Here is a 20,792-nt window from a genome sequence, read left to right on the forward strand (position 1 = left end):
CGCGTAGCCAACCGGGCACGGTGCGGTGTGGCGGTGCGTGGTGTGGTGGTTAGGTGGTGCGTGGTGTGGTGGTGCGTGGTGTAGTGGTTTGGTGGTGCGTGGTGTGGTGGTGTGGTGGTGCGTGGTGTGGTGGTGTGTGGTGTGGTGGTGCGTGGTGTGGTGGTGTGGTGGTGCGTGGTGTGGTGGTGCGTGGTGTGGTGGTGCGTGGTGTGGTGGTGTGGTGGTGTGTGGTGTGGTGGTGCGTGGTGTGGTGGTGCGTGGTGTGGTGGTGCGTGGTGTGGTGGTGCGTGGTGTGGTGTGGTGGTGCGTGGTGTGGTGGTGCGTGGTGTGGTGGTGCGTGGTGTGGTGGTGTGTGGTGTGGTGGTGCGTGGTGTGGTGGTGTGGTGGTGCGTGGTGTGGTGGTGCGTGGTGTGGTGGTGCGTGGTGTGGTGGTGCGTGGTGTGGTGGTGTGGTGGTGCGTGGTGTGGTGGTGCGTGGTGTGGTGGTGCGTGGTGTGGTGGTGTGGTGGTGTGGTGGTGCGTGGTGTGGTGGTGTGGTGGTGCGTGGTGTGGTGGTGCGTGGTGTGGTGTGGTGGTGCGTGGTGTGGTGGTGCGTGGTGTGGTGGTGTGGTGGTGCAGCGGTGGTGCAGCGGTGGAGCGGCTCGACGTGACGGTGCTCACCGGAGCCCACTCGGACGTGCTCCAGCGGCGGTCGCACGGAGTCCCCGTGCAGTCGCGCGCCGCCGCGGGGCGCGACGCCGCGTCGCACAGCCGCTCGTCCGCCGAGCAGCGAACCTCCCGGCGCATCTCCCCCTCGTCACCACAGCGCGCCGAGCACTGATCGCACGCACGGCACAGCACACGTGGTACACGCGGCACGCACAGTACACACGGCACACACAGGATAATCGAATTACATAGCATCTCATATCAACGACTTTTGAAAGGGTCTCCCTGCAGCAGCGGCTGTCCCTGCGTGGCGCAGCACGTGGTCCGCAAGCTGCCATTCGTCTCCCAGCCAGGGGGAGAGGGGGGGTGGGTGACGTTTCCTGCTGTGCGTTTCTCCAACTCAGGACTTTGCAGTGTAAATGTTTTCTTTACCTGGCAAGTTTGGACCATGTTGCTGGCACGCGTGAGTTTTAGTTTTTTATAAAAAATGTAAATGTATTCTTTTTTTTACTCTTATTTTATTATTTTATATCTACGTGACTTTACCGAAAGAACCAAAGAATATGACGTTTCTCTAGCGAAGCTAGCGCCAAGCCAACGGCGACGTGGCGTTCACTTTCGAGACGCCACGCGGCAATAACCGGGGCGGCCTGCGGGATTCGAACCGGGCGAAAACCTCCGCAAACGAGCGGCGAGAGCGCTGCCGCTGGCGCCATGGTGGTGAGATGTCAACTACCTCGCTCGGTACACAGGAGGTCGGCGGTTCGATCCCATCCTTGTCAACCCCTTATCAGTGCCCTACCTCATTACAGACCAATTCAGACCTTATTGGTCATCCCGTGCCCCTTGTAAATCTCAACGTTCATCCTACAACGTCCCGTCACAAGGGAGAAACACAAACAAACAGACGGCTGTACGCCGCATGGACCCGAAGACTCAATTCTCCCGCACAAGAATCGGGGAACAACCGCACAGGGGCTGACAGCCATGCGACGATGACCCCGCCGAGTCCGCGCATCCGAGCCGCCCGCACCTCGGACCACTCGGACGTCTCCCACTGGGGGCCGCAGCCGGAGGAGCGGCAGGCCTTGCGCTCCGCGGGCCGCGGCAGCTCGGCCGCCTCGCACAGCTCCTCGTAAGCGGAGCTGTCGAAGCCCGGCGCCAGCATGCGCCAGCAGCGCACCGAGCGGAACTGCACCCCCTCGCCGCACGAGCGCGAGCACTCGCTCCAGCGGCTGTGCTCCCACCTGCGGGGGGAGGGAGGGGGGGGGAGGGAGGGGGGTTTCAGGCGGTGGGCCGGGGGGGGGCCTCTTGGCGAAGGAAGCGATCGCAGGTGGAGCGCGGGGAAACAAAGCAGCGCGGGGGAGGGGAGGGAGGAGGGAGGGAAGGGAGAGGATAGAGGGGGGAGGGAGACGAGGGAGGGAGGGGGAGGGAGGGAGGGAGGGAGGAGGGGAGGGAGAGGAGGGAGGGAGATGGAGGGAAGGAGGTAGGGGGGAGGGAGGGAAACGAGGGAGGGAGGGTGGGAGAGGAGGGGAGGCAGGGAGAGGGGGCAAAGGGAGGGTGGGAGAGGGGGGGGAGGGAGGGGGAGGGAGAGGGGGAGAGCGGGGAGGGGGAGGGAGAGGGAGCTCTGCTTGCCTTGGTTGACACTCACGTCCGGCGCAGAACTCGCGCGTGGGCTCGGGCCGCGTGACCGCGTCGCAGTACGACTCGTCCACCTCCGCGCCGTCGTAGCGGATGCAGACGGCGTACGACGTCGAGATGCCTGAAGGAGCACGCGCACACAAGACAAAGATCCCCCGTGTAGCCTTAACAGACTGTTGGGGCAAGTACTGTTAGCGAGCACCTATGAAGGCCGGAACGGCACACGAGGGGGTGGGTGGCCAGCACCACGCCGAACCGCCTTTGTCTCCCCAGTGGCGATGTTTACACACCCAACCAGGTACTTATTGGAGGCTTAGTCGACTTAGGGGAGGCCCAGGACCGGTTCAGATAATCGTCACCGGTGGTGGCCGTAAGCGGGAATTTAACCCGGGTCGCCGGGTTCATAACGCAGCGGGCTTACCTCTACACTACCACACACAGACACACACACACAGAGACACACACACACACACAGACACACACACACACACACAGGCACGCACACAACAACAACAACCGCCATTCGCCACTAAGTGGCGGTGACGTCACCACGACGCTTGTGCCAGGCCATGTGCACCCTGAGGCCACGTGAAGTGTCGAACGCCCGCTGGCAGGAGGTCACGGGGCAGACCCAGGTGCCACGGGTCGACTGACCGAGATGACCGAGATGACAGGCACGCACACACACACACAGACACACACACAAACACACAGAGACACACACACATACGCACAAAGATTCTGGCACACAATGGACTTCTCTTTTCTATGACACGACGAAATTTTGAACCTCCACCGTGAAGGGGACGGCGCGAATCTTACGGACAATCCGCCCGCAGCAATCACCAGGCCGGCCTGCCGGATTTCAACCGCGTGTCCAGCCAGCGCTTCAGCCATTAGGCTGCACGGAGGCACCGCGGTAAACGACACCGCAAATTACTCAATTGTGACTGCACGCAGCGGCCAGCAACGTTCCCCCCCCCTCCCGCCACCCCCCGACTGCGAAAACCTTGCCGGCACCCCCCGAGAACGGAGAGTCGTGAGCGAGGATCTCCGGGGCCACCGGGCGTCACCTGTGGTGCACGTGGAGCTGCAGGGAGCGTAGGCCGAGACTTTCCAGCGGTACATGTCAGCCAGGCTGATGTCGTGCTCCACCGCGCCCAGCTCGTACTCGTTGCTGCCGCACAAAGGCAAAGATGTTTTGGGTGAGATCGCGTGAATGTAAATGTGTGCGTCGTTAAACCCGCCACCACCACCCGACACGGCCTATCAAGTCAACAAGACGTGCCATGTGGTTACTAGTTGACAACAACGGTTGCGTTTTGGAGAGTGAACCCACCACAACATTTGCAATGCAAGTTGCCGTGACGTTCTACATGTCATTGCAACCAGCATCATCAGGCGACAGCCAGAATTGTGGAGAAATCCCCCTCCTGTTTTCGTCTTAAATAGAGGGGTGCACGTGACGTCGTCACCTGTGAGCCAATCAGGAGCGAAGACCCACAGGGGTTGGGAGGGGGTAATGTAGCCATATAAATAATTACAGTGGATGTCCGTTATTCTTTGGGTTATTCACAGTTAATCAACATTGTACATTACCAACAAATATTACCTCCTGTGTAGCCTTCTATCGACTGTCGGGGCAAGCGCTGTTTGCGAGTGGCAGCTGTGAAGGGCGGCACGGCACTACAAGAGGGGTTGGTGGGTGGTCAGCACCACACCCGGCCACCTTGGTAGGGAACCACTTTTTAATATTTGGGCAGTGATGCATGGTGGCTCTACCGAGACGATAACTTCCATCGCGATTGATCCGCCGGCGTACGTGCAGAGTCATAGCCAGTATCTGTGAGCTACTCATCAAGGAGCACAACGCATCATCATCACGTCAACTCCTCCGGTCGTCATCCTCACAGCAGCGGCAGCAGCAGCTCTTGGCTGCTGCCATCGAGCAAAGGCGGCGGTCACCGCATCGCGCGGCGCTTTCATGTGCGCTTCTGCGGCCGTCTGGAACGCTCTTCCCTTCCGATGTTAGGAAGCCATTGGAGCTATGCACTTTTAAATCATCGTCTAGATTGAAAACTAAACAATTTAGAACTGTTTGTGTTTGATTTGTTGTCCTTACCCGCACCTCTGATTAGCACGGTTAACTACGCGCGGTGCATGAGAAGTTTCTCAGACAAACAAACAAACTCACGTATAAAGACAAAGATCCCCTGTGCAGCCTTTCATAGAATGTGGGGGCATGCCGTGTGTGCGAGTAGCACCGATGAAGGCTGGCACGGCACACGATGGGGGATGGTGGATGGTCAACACCACGCCCGGCTGCCTTGGTCTCCCCATTGTGTGAATTGGTGAACAGTCAAACGGGTGAGTTAGTCAAGGAATGAATGAGTGAGTGATTGATCAAACGTGTGAATGAATGAGTGAATAATTAAACAAGTGAGTGCGTATGTGAATGATTGTATAGGTGAATGAAAAGTGAAATGGAGAAATAAATGAGTGAATCATTAAACAGGTGAGTTAGTGAATGAATGAGTGAATGAGTAAACAGGTGAGTGAGTTAATGAATTAGTGAATGACGAAACGGGTGAATGATTGCAATGACTCAACAGGTGGCGGAACGAGTGAACTTCCTAAACAGGCGACTGAGTGGAAAGATAAAACATAGCTTCGTTTTATTTGTATATTTTAAAGTGACTTGTTGTTGTAACGTTCTGACGTGCCCCGACTGGACATCTGTGAAAAGAGCTTTACAGCTCATCGGATTCCTCCTCCAGTCTAAATAAAGATTCTGATTCTGAGTGAATGAGCGAGCGGGCGAGCGAGCGGGCGAGCGGGCGAGCGGGCGAGCGAGCGGGCGGGCGGGCGAGCGGGCGAGCGGGCGAGCGGGCGAGCGAGCGGGCGAGCGAGCGGGGCGAGCGAGCGGGCGAGCGGGGCGTCAGATCACTTCTCACACTTCGGACTCGGAGGCCTCGGCTGGCCGCTGGGGAGGCCGCTGGAGTCGTGACGGGCGACCTCCTGCTCTGTCGAGGCTGCGGTTGGTGTTGGCGGAGGACATCAGCGTGAGGGCGTTGGGGCCCCATCCTCCTCCGTCGGCCCGCTCGAGGCCCAGCGCCCTCGTCCCATTCCTCAGCTCCGAGCCGCGGCCCCCGGCGGCGAGCGAGGAGAGAGGCCGACTCCTGCGCACTGCACGGAGACACGCGGCCCACGCGTGGCCTTGTCGCACACTGCTGGGGCGAGCGCTGCGAGCGCTGCCGAGATGTTGACTACCTCGCCTGGGATGCAGGAGGTCGTGGGTTCGATCCCGACCCTGACGCCTGCTGCTCTATATTTGGAGTTTGCGTGTCTCTCTCCCCTTGCTGGTGTGGATTTTCTCCGGGTCCTCCGGGTTTTTCACTCCACATTTAAAATCAACGTTCACGCGTTGAGAGTTTTTTGGCTGCTATAAGTTCCCACGTGATGATAAGCCACTTCGTTGGGCGAGCATTTGTGGCCATGTCGTTTCCGAAGAAAGAGCTGTATATCTCAGTGGGTCGTACCTGGTAACATAAACATTGAAATAAACATTGTTTATTACTTTATTTTAAGGCGTGGGGCCCACTTTTCTAGACCACCACGCTGTGCCTGTTTGGCCCAGCCCCACAGGTGAGCACGGCTGTATACGTACGGTGAAAAAGAAGTTCAGCATACGCACGTGAAGGACATCGATGACGATCCGTCGTCAACTCACTGGCTAATCATCGCTGTCCCCGGGACAATCCCCGTTGGCCAGGCGGGACAGCCACTTGATGGTGCGTTCGAGCGGCAAGCACCGGGTTGGCTGGGGGGATTCAATGGGGATTAAGGCAGGGGTTCGGTTCCACGTCGCAACGTCTGAAGGAGGTGGGTCGGGGTGAGGGGGTCGTGAGAAGACGTGAGGGATGGGAGAGAGGCGCTTCGGGCTCACGATGAAGACCTGCCCACGAAGTAGGCGGCTTGTTTGGGGGCGAGCCGCTGTGACGGAGACGTGAACGCGTGTGCCGGACTCTCCCACGCGGCCCGAGGGAAGCCGCTCGCATGCGTCTATGTTGGACTTCTTTTGCACCGTACGTGGCCACCCGTGCCCATGGGAGTTGCGGGGAGGGGGGGAGGAAGGACTACGCAGCGGGTGGCCACGTGAGTCCGACAACATCAGCGGCGTTGCGGCGCCAACTGGCGGTGCCGTGCCTCGCGGCGCCCGGTGCCAGGCCACGTCGAGCGGCCCGTGACCTTTGGCAGGTCACGGGGCGCAGCTGCGCTCCCCCCCCACTGCGCCAGGAGGGCGGCACGACCCCGGCGTGTACAAATCTACACTCCCACCGCTCGCGCCACTCCGCGGCGGTGAAGTCACCGGGGGGCGTGTTGCCAGGCTGGGCACGCGTTGAGGCCACGACAGGTGCTGAAGGCTCACTGGCAGGAGGTCACGGGACAGCTCCAGGTGCTGTTGGCTAAATGAGTGAGACGACTGGCAGATGGACCACCTGCGCTCCCCACTACTCCGCACTATGCCATGACAACAAGACAAAGACCCCCTGTGTAGCCTGAACACACCGCTGAGGCAAGTGCTGTGAGCGAGCACCGATGACGGCCGGGGAACGCCACACGAGCGGGTGGGTGGCCAGCACCACGCCCGGCCGCCTTTGTCTCCCTGGTGGCGATGTTTACACATCGTACCAGGTATTCGTTTGAGGTTGAGTCGACCTAGAGGAGGTTCAGGACCAGTTCAGAAATTTGTCTTGAGCGGGAATCAAACTCGGGTCGCCGGGCTCTGTAGCGCTGCTCGCTAACCACGGTACTACCGCTCCCGGCTCGCTCGCTCGCTCGCTCATCCACTCGCTCACCTACTCACTCACCCACCCACTCACCCACCCGCTCGCTCACCCACTCGCTCACCTACTCACTCACCCACCCACCCACTCACTCACCTACTCACTCACCCACCCACTCACTCACCCACTAACTCACCCACTCACTCACCCACCCACCCACCCACTCCCCCACCCACCCACCCACTCACTCACTCGCTCACCCACTCACCCACTCACCCACCCACCCACTCACCCACTCACCCACCCACCCACTCACCGACCCACCCACTCACCCACTCGCTCACCCACCCACTCACTCACCCACCCACCCACTCACTCACTCACCCACTCACCCACTAGCTCACCCACTCGCTCACCCAACTCACCGGATACGAAGAGTGCCCTGGCGGCTCCGAGCACCGAGCCGTTGGCCACGATGTTGGAGCCGCCCCCCCCCCGCCCCCCCCCCGCGAGGCGGAGGCCAGCGACGCGTTGGCCGTGAGCGGCTCAGGGAGGGGGGCGGCCGAGGCGCGCGCCGCCGGCCCCCCCCGGGACGCCGCCGCGGTGCCCCCCCCCACGGAGTGGGCGGCCGTGGCGGCTGCGGCGGCGGCGCGGCGCTCGCCGATGTCGTTGCCGCTGGGCGGGGGTCGCTCGCGCGCCACCACGAAGTTGTCCACCAGGAGGTGCACAGCGCCGCCCGCTCCTCGCTCCAGGGACACCTCCTGGGCGGCGGGCAGGCGGGACAATGACGACGACGGTGATGGTGGTGATGGTGGTGATGGTGGTGGTGATGATGGTGATGATGGTGGTGGTGATGATGATGATGGTGGTGGCGGTGATGATGGTGATGATGATGGTGATGATGATGATGGTGGTGATGATGATGATGGTGGTGATGATGGTGATGATGGTGATGATGGTGGTATCAACTTGGAATGGCACCGCCGCCATTGAGTGGTGCCGTTCGCTCTCAGAAACAGACAGAGAGAGACAGAGAGAGAGGGGGGGGGGGGCGAGAGGCGCCAGCAGGAGGCACCACAGACAGACAGGCAGCAGCAGCAGGAGCAGCAGCAGCAGTAGCAGGAGCAGCAGGAGCAGCAGGAGCAGCAATAGCAGCAGCAGGAGCCCGGTGGTGAGGCGCTGCTGCTGCTGCCAGCTGGTCTCTTTTATTTTACCAGGTTTAGCGCTGCTGAGCTACGTAGCTCTTTTCCAGATGCGACTTGGCCACAAATGACAGCTCAACGAAGTGGCTCATCACGTGGTAATGTATAGCAGCCACATACTCTGAACGCGTGTTTATAATTGTGGAGGGAAACACCGGAGGCCCCGGAGAAAACTCCCCTCGACCACGAGGAGAGACAGAGAGAGAGAGAGAGGCACGCAAACTCCAGACACACAGAGAGCGGCACGCGTCACCGTGGGGATGGGACCCACGACCTCGCCACCAGTCCGCTGCTTTTCTGGGGAACCGAATCGGTGGGATGGTTTCCGCCAATCGCATCGCCGCTGCATCGCCCCTCCACCCCGTCAGCACCCCATCAGCACCCCATCACCACCACCCCACCACCCCATCACCCCATCAGCACCCCACCATCCCACCAGCCCACCACCCCATCAGCACCCCATCACCACCACCCCACCACCCCACCACCCCATCAGCACCCCACCACCCCATCACCCCATCAGCAGCACCCCATCACCACCACCCCATCAGCACCCCATCACCACCACCCCATCAGCACCCCACCACCCCACCACCCCATCAGCACCCCACCACCCCATCACCCCATCAGCAGCACCCCATCACCACCACCCCATCAGCACCCCACCACCCCACCACCCCATCACCCCATCAGCAGCACCCCATCAGCACCACCCCATCAGCACCCCACCACCCCACCACCCCATCACCCCATCAGCAGCACCCCATCAGCACCACCCCATCAGCACCCCACCACCCCACCACCCCATCACCCCATCAGCAGCACCCCATCAGCACCACCCCATCAGCACCCCACCACCCCACCACCCCATCACCCCATCAGCAGCACCCCATCAGCACCACCCCATCAGCACCCCACCACCCCACCACCCCACCACCCCATCACCACCACCCCATCAGCAGCGCCCCATCAGCAGCACCCCACCACCCCACCACCCATCACCCCACCACCCCATCAGCAGCACCCCATCAGCAGCACCCCATCACCACCACCCCATCAGCAGCGCACCTCCGGCACGTGGGAGTCGTCCACGTCGTTGTCGGCGTCGCGCAGCTGCAGGAACTGCGGCCGCTCGGGCAGCGACGGCGTCGCCTTGGTGATGGGCACGCGCGGCACCGTGAACTCGTACGTCACATACTGCATGCGCCCGTTCTCGTTCAGCAGCTGCGGGGGAGAGACAGAGGCGGCGATGACGAAGACGACGATGATGACGACGGTGATGACGACGACGATGACGATGATGACAATGACGACGATGATGAAGATGATGACGACGGCGATGGCGATGACGACGACAATGACGACGGCGACGACGATGACGACGACGATGACGACAATGACGATGGCGACGATGACGAAGACGACGATGAAGATGACGATGGCGATGACGACGGCGACGCGCTCCACCTCGACGCTGCCCGACATCGCCGCCTCCTCGCTCGCTCGCTTGATGGACTTATTTGCTCGGTGAGTCCCGGATCATCGCTGGGCCTGACTGGGAGACCGAATCGAGCTGGAGACCTCGACGTTGAAGCTCAGCACGTCCTCGGCAACCGCGACCTTTGCTATTCGCAATGAGGGTTGTTGTTGTTGTGTTAGATCGCGTGAATATGAATGTTGTCGTTCACCCAACACCACCCCATCGGTGAGGCTTGTCACGCCAACAGAACATGCCAAGTGGGTACCGCTGCAGCGTCACCGGTGCGCGTTGCAGCGTAGACGGACGACATTTTGCGTAGAATTCTACGGTTAGCATGATCGGAGGTCGCCTGATCGATTTGATCTGCCCGTGCGGCAGGTGAAGCTCCGTGTGAGTGGAAGATTAGGCCAAAGTACCTCCTTCCGAAGGGGGCTCTCTGGCTCTAGTGGAGGACCTTCCGCTAGCCGTCTGGCATGAGCGAGCAAATCGCATTTTTTTTCTGCTCGTGCCCAAAGGATTGGCCACAAAAACTTCCTTCCAAGCGCCGTGCAAGAAGAAGTTGAAGACAAAAAAAAATTTTATTGGCAAAACAACTTTGAGCAAAAGAGTCACGTGACAACAGCAACGAACCCGTCGAGCGCTTTGAAGGGCTGCTGGGACTTTTTTTTTATCCATGTCCAAATAATAAATGGCCATCATGATTAATGCCAATCAGCCCCCGACCCCGCGCACTCGCAAGCCGAAGGCCGTCGCGTTCGCAAGGACGGACTCCGCAAATGAGCGCAGAATTTGGCGGTTGTGCCAGACGGCGAGACATTTTACCTTTATAACAACAACAAAAACATTCTACACATCGTTTCCAATGTATTTTTAAATGTACCATTTTTTCCACCCTCTTCCCCCGCCGCCTGCAAACCATCCAGCAACCCCAATGGTCCCAACACGTCAACTCCAATCGCGAAACGCACAACTCTCACTCCGCACGGATTTAATAAGGGCAGCCCCCCCTACCTCCAACCCTTGCCTCCCATCCCCCCCGCCGCACCGCTTTAATAATTCCTAAACACCAAAAGGGTTTCGTGTTTTATTTTCTCTCTCTTCAATTCTCCAATGAAGAACAATGGTAGTCACTGCTCACCCCGAGTCACAGCCCTGCGTGGCTTCATCGCAAAGCATCGACCAACGACCAGACCGCCACGCTCCACTGCCGTGATCTACCACCCTGGCTTGCCGTCCTTCCCCCCCCCCACGCCCCCGACGCACCTCCGATAATAATCATGATCACGATCATTATGATCACGGTTGGCTACGTAGCGGAGCAAAGGAAGTCCACCCACACCGTCGGTACGTACCAGGAGCAGTACCCCTCTGACGCAAAGATGAAAGTCTTTCAAAAAGTCACCTGGTGAAGGTGACAGCCAAAGCCTTTTGGCGGCGGTCGTGCTCATGCCACTGCTCGTGGAAAGGCAACTTGCTCGAGAGCAGTAGTAGTAGTAAAACAAAACACCCTCCAGAGGGTATTTGGCCTACTCTTCCACGCTGATCACACGGTGTTTGGAAGAGGTGGGAGCAACCCACGCTTTACCCCACCGCACGCGGCCCGCCCATCGATGCCGGAGCGGCTGGACGCGTTTAAGCCGCCAGCTGGACCGCGTCGAACGCGGGGGATTGATGACAGAAGGATCGGCTTCACCCATTCTGGCAATAACACGGCAGCTGTGCGATAAGATGCTCAAACATCAAACAGATGATAGCTATTGCAAGGCATCACGTCTGCATTAGCCACACGCACTTGTGGGAAAATCGTGCAAACGAACGTGCTCTGGTAGTTGCATCGCCTTTGTACTGTCCGCCTGTTGCGCCTTTTTTTGTTTGTTGCGGTTGCACCCGATTCAAGAGCTGAATGGCTCACAGGGCTATACCTAATAAATGAACTTGAACTTGAACTTGAACTTCGGCGTTCTCTGGTCTAACACTGGTGAAGAGACGAGGCCATAAAAGAAGGCCGGTGGTCACGTGTTTAAGCGTGGCACTGGTGGTCACCTGTTTACTGTGACGCTGATGGTCACCTGTTTACTGTGATGCTGGCGGTCACGTGTTTACCGTGACACTGATGGTCACGTGTTTAAAGTGACACTGATGGTCACCTGTTTACCGTGACGCTGGTGGTCACGTGTTTAAAGTGACACTGATGGTCACGTGTTTAAAGTGACGCTGGTGGTCACGTGTTTAAAGTGACACTGATGGTCACGTGTTTAAAGTGACACTGATGGTCACCTGTTTACCGTGACGCTGCTGGGCACGTGTTTACCATGACGTTGATGGACTGCGTGGTGGGCCCCGCAGCCACGATATACTCAAAGCCGTCCGAGAGCACGTTGGAGGGCCTCCGGTACTTGAAGACGGTCCCGGCCATGCGGAAATTCCTCGGGTTGTCCAGGATGAAGTTTCCGTTGATGAAGAAATTCCCAGAGTCGTCTGCAAGCGCTAATAAATACAGTTCCACGCACGTACAACATGCAACGGGGCGCCACGGTGGCGAGATGGTAACCACCTCGCTGGAATGAAGGAGGTTGTGGCTTTAATACCGACCCTGATGTCAGCTGTATATCTGGAGTTTTCGTGTCTCCCCGTGGTCGCGTGAATTTTGGTTCTCCGTTTTTTCCCTCCACATTTAGAATCAACGTCACACGTATAGAGTGTTTGTCTGCCATAACTGTCCACGCGATAATCCACTTCGTTGAGCTACCATTTATGGTCAGCTCACTTCTGAAAAAATAGAGCAATATCGCTCAGTGGGCCTTACTTGGCAAAGTTAAAATAGTTTAGTCTTTTTTACCAAGGTCCCCTGTGTAGCCTTAACAGACTGTAGGGGAAAGTGCTGTTTGCGAGTAGCACCGATGAAAGCCGGCACAGCGCACGAGATGGTGGGTGGTCAGCACTTAGCCTGGCTGCCTTTGTCTTCCCAGTGGCGATGTTTGCACACCATAGCAGGTACGCATTCTTAAGGCTGAGTTGGCCTAGGCTTCGGCCCAGCACGTTGGCCATGAGGGGCAATCGAACCCGGGTCGTTGGGCTCGTAGTGTAGCACGTTAACCAATGCGCCATCGCTCCCCACCACATCCATACACGTGATAATACGTTATACTGCTGCTGCTGGTGATGATGATGATGATGGTGATCGTGATGATACTGCTGCTGATGATGATAATAATAATGCTATTGCTAATGACGACAATGTTGATGACGACAATTATGCAGCTGCTTCTGGTAATACTGACGTGTGCCGCTGCGTATGAGTGTTATGCTGCTGCTGCTAACGGTGATGATGATGCAATATCTGCCGCTAATGATGACAATGACGGTGATAACAATTCTGAAGCTTCCACTGCTGCTGTCTCTGTTAATGCTGATGGCTGCTGTTGACGAAAAAAACAACGATAAGTCGGCGATGAAGACGACGATGATGACGACGTTGATGAAGACGGCAAAGAAGACGGTGACGATGATGATGAAGACAATGATGACGATGATGATGACGATGATGATGAAGACGATGATGAAGACGATGGCGATGGAGAAGAGTTACCAAGGACATTGTCCGAGCGTTTCTTTTCGATGACCTGGATGTCGGTGGCGCCGATCGGGATGTTGGTCACATAGACATAGCCTGCACACACGCACACACACATACACATAGACATACGCACACACATACACACACACATACATATACACACATACACATAGACATAAGCACACACATACACACACACATCGACACATAGACACATAGACATAGCCTGCACACACGCACACACATACACATAGACATAAGCACACACATACACACACACATACATAGACATACGCACACACACACACATACATATACACACATACACACACACATAAACATAGTCTGCACACACGCACACAACAACCGCCTTTCGTCACTAAGTGGCGGTGACGTCACCACGACGCTTGTGCCAGGCCATGTGCACCTTGAGATCACGTGAAGTGTCGAACGCCCGCTGGCAGGAGGTCACGGGGCAGACCCAGGTGCCACGGGTCGACTGACTGAGATGACCGAGATGACTGGCTGATGCACCACCTGTGTCCCCTACTGTGCCACCTTGCAGTGCTTTAGCTTCCCGGCGCTCCGCTCGTTGTTGTGAGCGTCGCTCCGCCGCCCTCTGTTGATGTTGGAGGGCGACTGCCTACAACTGCCCAGTAGCGTCCTTCACGAGCCTCCTCCACAGAGGCCGATATTGACACCGCTCGTACCAGTCGTCAGCAAGTCCACTCAGCTCCACGTCCTCCTGTACCACATCACTCCATCTCCTCTCTAGCCCGTGCCGCGCCCATTTAGCCCCCTCGATCCGGCCGAACAAAGGCTGTTTAGGCATGCGGTGATTGGGCATGTGGGCTACATGACCCAGCCAAAGCAGCCTTGCCTGCCGGAGGAGCTCACCGATGGGACTTTGCCAAGATCTTTCAAGGATTTGTGAGCTCCTCACACAATCCAGCCTGGTTAAACCCAGGATGGATCGTAGGCAGGCCAGCCGAAATGTTTCTAACCTGCGAAGATGCTCCATTAGGGGGGTCCACGTTTCGCAAGCGTAGAGAAGGGAGGGAATGACCGTGGCCGAGAAGACCTGAAGCTTCGTGCGGAGTGACAGACCAGGTAGCTTCCACACAGCGTTACGCAACCGATGAAAAGATATTGCCGCTCGACTGATTCGGAGTGAGACCTCTGCTGTTAAACCGGAGCCGGTCATAAGCACACTGCCCAGGTATGGGAAACTCTCCACTCTCTCCACAACTGCCCCATCACCGATTGGGAGTTGTGGGAGTGGAGTGTCCGATGGTACAAAATATCCAGGAAGGTGCTTAGTTTTGGTGGGGCTGATGGTAAGGCCCCACCTCTTAGTGGCACGCTCCAGTCTCAGCAGCAGCGTCTCCAACTCCTCCTCTGAATGAGCAGCTATTACCAAATCATTGGCATTACATAACGTGGTTGACCAATAGGGAACCATCCCTTGATCGCACCCGGGCATCGATCAGCCTCCCATCATATCTGTACCAAATGGAAATTCCCCCGGTACAGCTATCGAAGGCTTCACGAACAACGTGGTCAAAATAGATGTTAAATAATGTGGGAGCCAGAAGACATCCCTGTCGCACCCCACAGTGTACAGGGAATGGCTCTGACTCCCGGCCACGTACCCGGGCCAGCTCACCATCATGAAGGTCCTTAATGATCGTGAGCAGAGGGTCAGGGACTCCGAAAGAACGAAGAACAACCCAGAGCCCAGGCCTACTGGTGGTATCATTGGCATTGACCAGGTCAATGAAGCAGAGATGTAGGTCATGTTGAAATTCCCTACACCTCTGCTGTAGCAGATGGACAGAAAACATGGCATCTGTGCAGGACTGCCCTCTTCTGTAACCGCATTGGGGCTCCGCAAGCCTCTCCTCAGCATGCCTAGTAAGGCGATGTTGAATAATCCTTGCCAGGACCTTTCCCTGCACACTGAGGAGTGAAATGCTCCTGTAGTTGTTACAGTCTGTGCGGTCCCCCTTCTTAAAGAGGGGGACCACCAGGGCATCCTTCCAGTCCTGCGGAACCCATCCAGTGGTCCAGACTGTTGTTATGATGTCATGTAGGGCAGTCTGTGCACAAACGCCACCCTCCCTCAGCATTTCGCTTGGAAGATCATCTCTGCCCGGTGCCTTTCCTGGTCTCAGACTCTGGATTGCCTTCAGTACTTCCTCAACGGATGACACCTCAGCCAGCCACTCACAGGGGGTGACTTCCCCCTCCAATATTTGAGGCACCGCAGCCTCAGTAGGGTCATCCCCACTTAGTGCCACGATGTTTTCCTGACTGAGGGATTTCCCCTCCCCCAGGACCTCAGAGAAATGCTCAGCAAATCTGCAAACCTGTTCCTGGGGGTCGGAGATTGGATCACCGTTCTTTCCCCTAATGATGGTAATAAGTGTGGCGCTGCAGGTTACTTTTTTGATGGAGTTAAATAGGGATTTGTGATCGCGGGCCACTGAGGCATCTCCTCAGCAACCCGCGACCACCACCCATCCTTGCAGCGCCTCACGGCTCTCCGAACCTCCGAGCGAAGGCTGCGGTAAGAGCACACACATACACACACACATACATACACAAAGATCCCCTGTGTAGCCTTAACAGACTGTAGGGGCAAGTGCTGTTAGCGAGCACTTATGAAGGCCGGAACAGTACACGAGGGGGTTGGTGGCCAACACCACGCCCAGCCGCCTTTGTCTCCCTAGTGGCGACGTTTACACATCACACCAGGTACTCATTTGAGGCTGAGTCTACCTAGGGGAGGCCCGGGACCGGTTCAGATCATCGTCACTGGTGTTGGCCGTGAGCGGGAGTCGAACCCGGGTCGCCAGGTTCATAGTGCAGCGCGCTAACCGCTACACCACCGCTCCCCATCATACATATACACACGCACACACAAAGTGCAAATCGCATGCAAGAGAAGGGTGACCCACTTAGGCAACAGCTGCTTTTGTTAAACTGCCCAATTTTTTTTGGCTCTTTCTCTCTCCTCTCTCTCCTCTCCTTCTCTCTCCTTGGCGTGGCTGACCTGTCAGCTGGCTGGCTGGCACACTCAAACACAAAGTGCCTTTGAGTTTATAATTCGCATACTTTCGCAAGCTGATGAAAAAAAATGACAACCGAAATAAAATGAACATTAAAATCAATATAACGACTGCTGACAAAACGCCAGTGTTTTCTCATTTACAAGGGAGGGAGGGAGGGGTAACTGGAGGATCAAGAGGATTTTGCCAAGCCCCTCACCCCCCTCCCCCCCGTTTGGAACGACAAAAACCCACTGCCCGGTTTCCAATCCACGTCGTTTCGTTCAAATAGCTGCCACTTTATCCCCACTTGTAAATCCTTCAAGAATAGAAAATAAAAGCCCATCCCTCCCACACACACAATACGAACGATACAATTAATACTTTGGTTTTTTTCGGTAAAGTCACGTAGGCAAAAAATATAAAATAAATAAAAATGAAAACAAATAAATTAAATCACGAACTTTCGGAAGCAACACAAGCAACCGTCATCAGGTGTAGACTGCTCCAGCAAAATTACTGAGGCGTATGAAGAGAGTTATTAAGAGACAACGTGTTTATATTGGGTGTTGGGCGGGGGAGGGGTCAAGGGGTCGTGGGGGGGTGGCAGGCCGTGTGGACGGTCGGGCACGATATTAGCATGAGTTAAGCCGACAGATAACCATCTGTATTATTTTGTGATGTCAGGGGAGGGGAGTTTGTGCACGAGTGATGGTGGTATATCAGGCTGGGAGTAATAAACTGGAAGAAATGGATATGGCTGTAAAATTACAAAGCAGCTAAAGTTAGACTTGGTTGATGACATCTTTCCAATGATTGCTCAATTTGAAACCATCCTCTCGGTTGAAGTTGTGTCTATGTTTGTATATCTGGATGGCTTCATGGACAAATCTTTGGTAGTATCCGGGAGGTTTGCAGAGTACTTTGGTATCGGAGAAAACAATATCATGAGAACCCGCTGTGTTGAAACAATGATAAGCTACGGCCGAATAATTCGTTCTGCCGTATTTCAAATCTGATTTGTGCTCGCGAATTCGGTCAGAAATGTGTCGTTTCGTCTCCCCGATATAGCAGTCACCGCAGGTACAACTCAGTTTGTAGACACCGGGGTACTGTAAGTCAGGAATGACATCCTTTACGGATGAGATCAGATCACGGATTTTGTGTACTGTATTGAATCGGACCTAGATCTTGTGTTTGTTTAGAATTTTGGAAATCTTTTTAATAACGCCTACTATGTATGGCAACGTGATGATTTTGATTGGAGTCTCAGGGGGTTGTTTCTGCATGGTGGGAGAAACAGCTTGGCGGATAGCACGGTCCGAGTATCCGTACATCTTGAGGGCCAGATGTACATGTTCCAATTCACTGGTCAGGTGGTGTTGGTCAGAGATGCAGTGGACCCTATGGTAAAGTGTTTTGATGAGGGAATTATTTTGTGCCGGATGGTGGTGGGAATCAGGCTTCAAGTAGGAATCTGTGTGGTTGGCCTTCCTGTAAACAGAATGTCCCAAAGAGCCGTTGGGCCTCCTCTCAAACAGAACATCCAGGAATGGTGGCTTGCCATCCTTCTCCACTTCCATGGTAAATTTGATGGATGGGTGTCTGGAATTTATGTGGTCTAGGAATGGGTTCATTGCTGGGAGGCCATGTGGCCAAATGACGAAAGTGTCATCCACATATCTCTTCCACAGAGAAAGACGCAGGGTGGATGTCTGGATGGCATCTGTTTCAGATTTCTCCATGAAAACATTGGCTATCACTGGCGACAAGGGGGGACCCATAATGTCAGCCATGATCCTGCTCCAAACAAGCAACCAGGCATTGGTGCTCCCCTCCCGTCTACAGCCCTGCAGAGCCAGTGGTGGAAGTTCACATTCCCATGGCAGGAGCAAGTGTATTATCTGTGACCGCCACTTCACTTCCAAGCGAAGAGGCACTCGACTGATCGAGCACGGAATCGGCGATGGGTCACGTCAACCGCGACCCGGGGTGTAAACCCCGCCGGGCGGCACAGTGCTCAATCCACTGCTGGATGAAGGCCTCACCGACACCATGCAAAAGGATACACCCCACCAAGATACGCATCCTACTCACATCCAGCGTTGACAAATCGTAGCAGAATGCACAGATCGCACGACTACACCCACAGAAAGGGGCTTCTTTCAACAAATTGATGTTCGAACAATGTGGCATCGGTGCAACGGCTCGCACACAAACTGTCACACGCACCGACATCGCTACTGATCCCACACTCGCCGTGACACGCACCGACATCGCTACTGACTCCACACTCGCCGTGACACGCACCGACGTCGCTACTGATTCCACACTCGCCCTCACACGCACCGACGTCGTTACTGATTTTGCGGTAGTTCCCGGTCACTCGCAAGCAGCTGCTGCTGTCACCCCCGCAAACGCCGCACTTGTCGACCCGCTTGGAGGAGTAGAGAACTCCGTCGCATCCCACAACCTGCAGGAGGCACAAAACCACAGGAGCGTCGCTCAGCATCGTCGTCGTCGCTCTCAGAATCGTCGTCATCGGAATCTCCACGGCGAGGGCGCAGCCCTGACGACGCTGCTGGTGGAAGGGCCCCCACTTAGAGAGGGAGCCCCGTTGGTCAAATGTCTTGGAGGAGGTGGGAGTGCAACGCGTTCCATTTCGTCGTCACAGCAGCAAAATCGAGTGCTGTGGCGCGATTCTACGCTGACCTCCACCTTACCGGCGTGAAGTTTGGTCAAGTAACCACACGGACCACGTGGCGTGGGGAGGCCCCTCATCCAACAGCGGATTGGCTACGAGGACTGTTTAAACTATGATTTATCTTACCAGCCCACTGAGCTGTACAGCTTAGTTCTTTTATAAAAGTGACCTGGCCACGAGTGATAGCTCAACGAAGAGGCTCATTATTCAATACCCTAAGCGCACGCTGATTTTAAATGTGGAGGGAAAAACGTGGAGGACTCAGAAAACAATCCACGCGACCACGGGGAGAGAGGCATGCAAACTCCAAATACACAGCAGGCGTCAGGGTCGAACCCACGACCTCCTGTACAGTGGCGGCTCCTGCTAAATCTCTCAGGGGGGGCAAATGTCTGGATGATTGATAAGGATAAGGTCCACCCATGCAATGGATAAATGAACAGCTTAAGCATATAAAGGCAACTTCACTTCTTTAATATTAATGAAAAATAAAGTGACTCTTACAATACATCTTGTTTGTTTCTATACTCACTATTAAAACAAACCACTCAAGTTTCTTTTATTAAAGATTCCACTAGGTGGCGACAAATTATATTGTTGGATGAAACGTGCTTACGTATGATGACGTAAGCACGTATGATGACGTAAGCACGTTAGGGCGAGCCCTCCCGGAAGCCATAGAGAATGCATTGCAGCGCCCCCGTTCGAAAAAAAACATCTTTGAATGTAAGTCTATGGGGCCACTCGGGGCGATTCTCAGCTGGAGGGAAATCGCCCAAAAAGAGGCGGTACTCCACAGAACGTAGCATGACGCTGATTGGACTATATCCAGAGGCACAGTGATGGCTAGCGTGACTCTGTGGTTGAATGACATTGGTGGTGCGTCGCCCAATCGCCCTAATGAAGAAACCGCCCCTGCTCCTGTATACCAGGCTCGTACATAGAAATAGGGTTGCCACCTGTAAGGTTTGATCCAGTCTGGTAGTCGATGTCTGTGTGTCTGGCGGCAGGAATGAATCTGCACCAAGACCTGTTATCGCTGAACCTTCAACACTGCGACTTGGACCCTGACAGTGACAACGACGACGACGCTCGGCAATGGAGTTCGCCGCAAGTCACCAACAACCACCCCCTCGTGAGAGAGCCGACGAGGCAGATCTTCCGTGAAGCTCACGGTGGCCTCAACCACATCCACCACACTAACCGTGGCAGGGTCAGACGCGGTTATACTCGACGATGATTCACAAATGGAAAATCAAAAACACTCCCGCAGTGTGCGGTGACTGCGGTCACCCATAAAAGCCCACGGAACATTTATTGGGTGTCCCAAATCCAAAACACAACGGAGTGCTTTGGATTTTCCATCTGTGCATGGGACATACAGCACAGTATGTTCTCCCATACCACCACACGTTGTTTTGATATAACAGGAGGCGTCGTCGTAGTCGTCCATGCAGCGATACTCCACTCCGCGAAGGGACGTAGGAAAATCTGAAGCCGGTCGACTACCGCACGTTTGTGGGCACACCGCGTGTGCCGCCCGATCAACGACAACCTCAAGCTCGGCAGAAGAGGCGCATGCCTGCCGAGGCTATGCCGCGTGAGCCTTCCTGCGACCTTCCGCGACCTTCCGCGTCGTCAATTCACTGCTGGTGGCGGAACTCCTCACGCCGTGCAGAGTTCGCAGTGCGGGTCACGTGACCC

General features: G+C 55.9%; 1 protein-coding gene across 1 annotated transcript in view; it reads right to left on the minus strand.

Annotated features, from left to right (window-relative positions):
• Nucleotides 1–20,792, minus strand: part of ADAMTSL2 (ADAMTS like 2) — a 43,541-nt gene that overhangs the window by 8,923 nt on the left and 13,826 nt on the right. Inside the window, 11 exon segments of the mRNA XM_078616050.1 lie at nucleotides 660–815; nucleotides 1,681–1,894; nucleotides 2,283–2,409; nucleotides 3,362–3,465; nucleotides 5,243–5,474; nucleotides 7,501–7,579; nucleotides 7,582–7,836; nucleotides 9,346–9,501; nucleotides 12,069–12,244; nucleotides 13,347–13,427; nucleotides 18,734–18,857. Of these exon segments, the coding sequence (XP_078472176.1) occupies nucleotides 660–815; nucleotides 1,681–1,894; nucleotides 2,283–2,409; nucleotides 3,362–3,465; nucleotides 5,243–5,474; nucleotides 7,501–7,579; nucleotides 7,582–7,836; nucleotides 9,346–9,501; nucleotides 12,069–12,244; nucleotides 13,347–13,427; nucleotides 18,734–18,857 (1,704 nt within the window).

This window comes from Lampetra planeri, chromosome 49, assembly GCF_965212315.1.
Source record: "Lampetra planeri chromosome 49, kcLamPlan1.2.h2, whole genome shotgun sequence".
Taxonomy (NCBI): domain Eukaryota; kingdom Metazoa; phylum Chordata; class Hyperoartia; order Petromyzontiformes; family Petromyzontidae; genus Lampetra; species Lampetra planeri.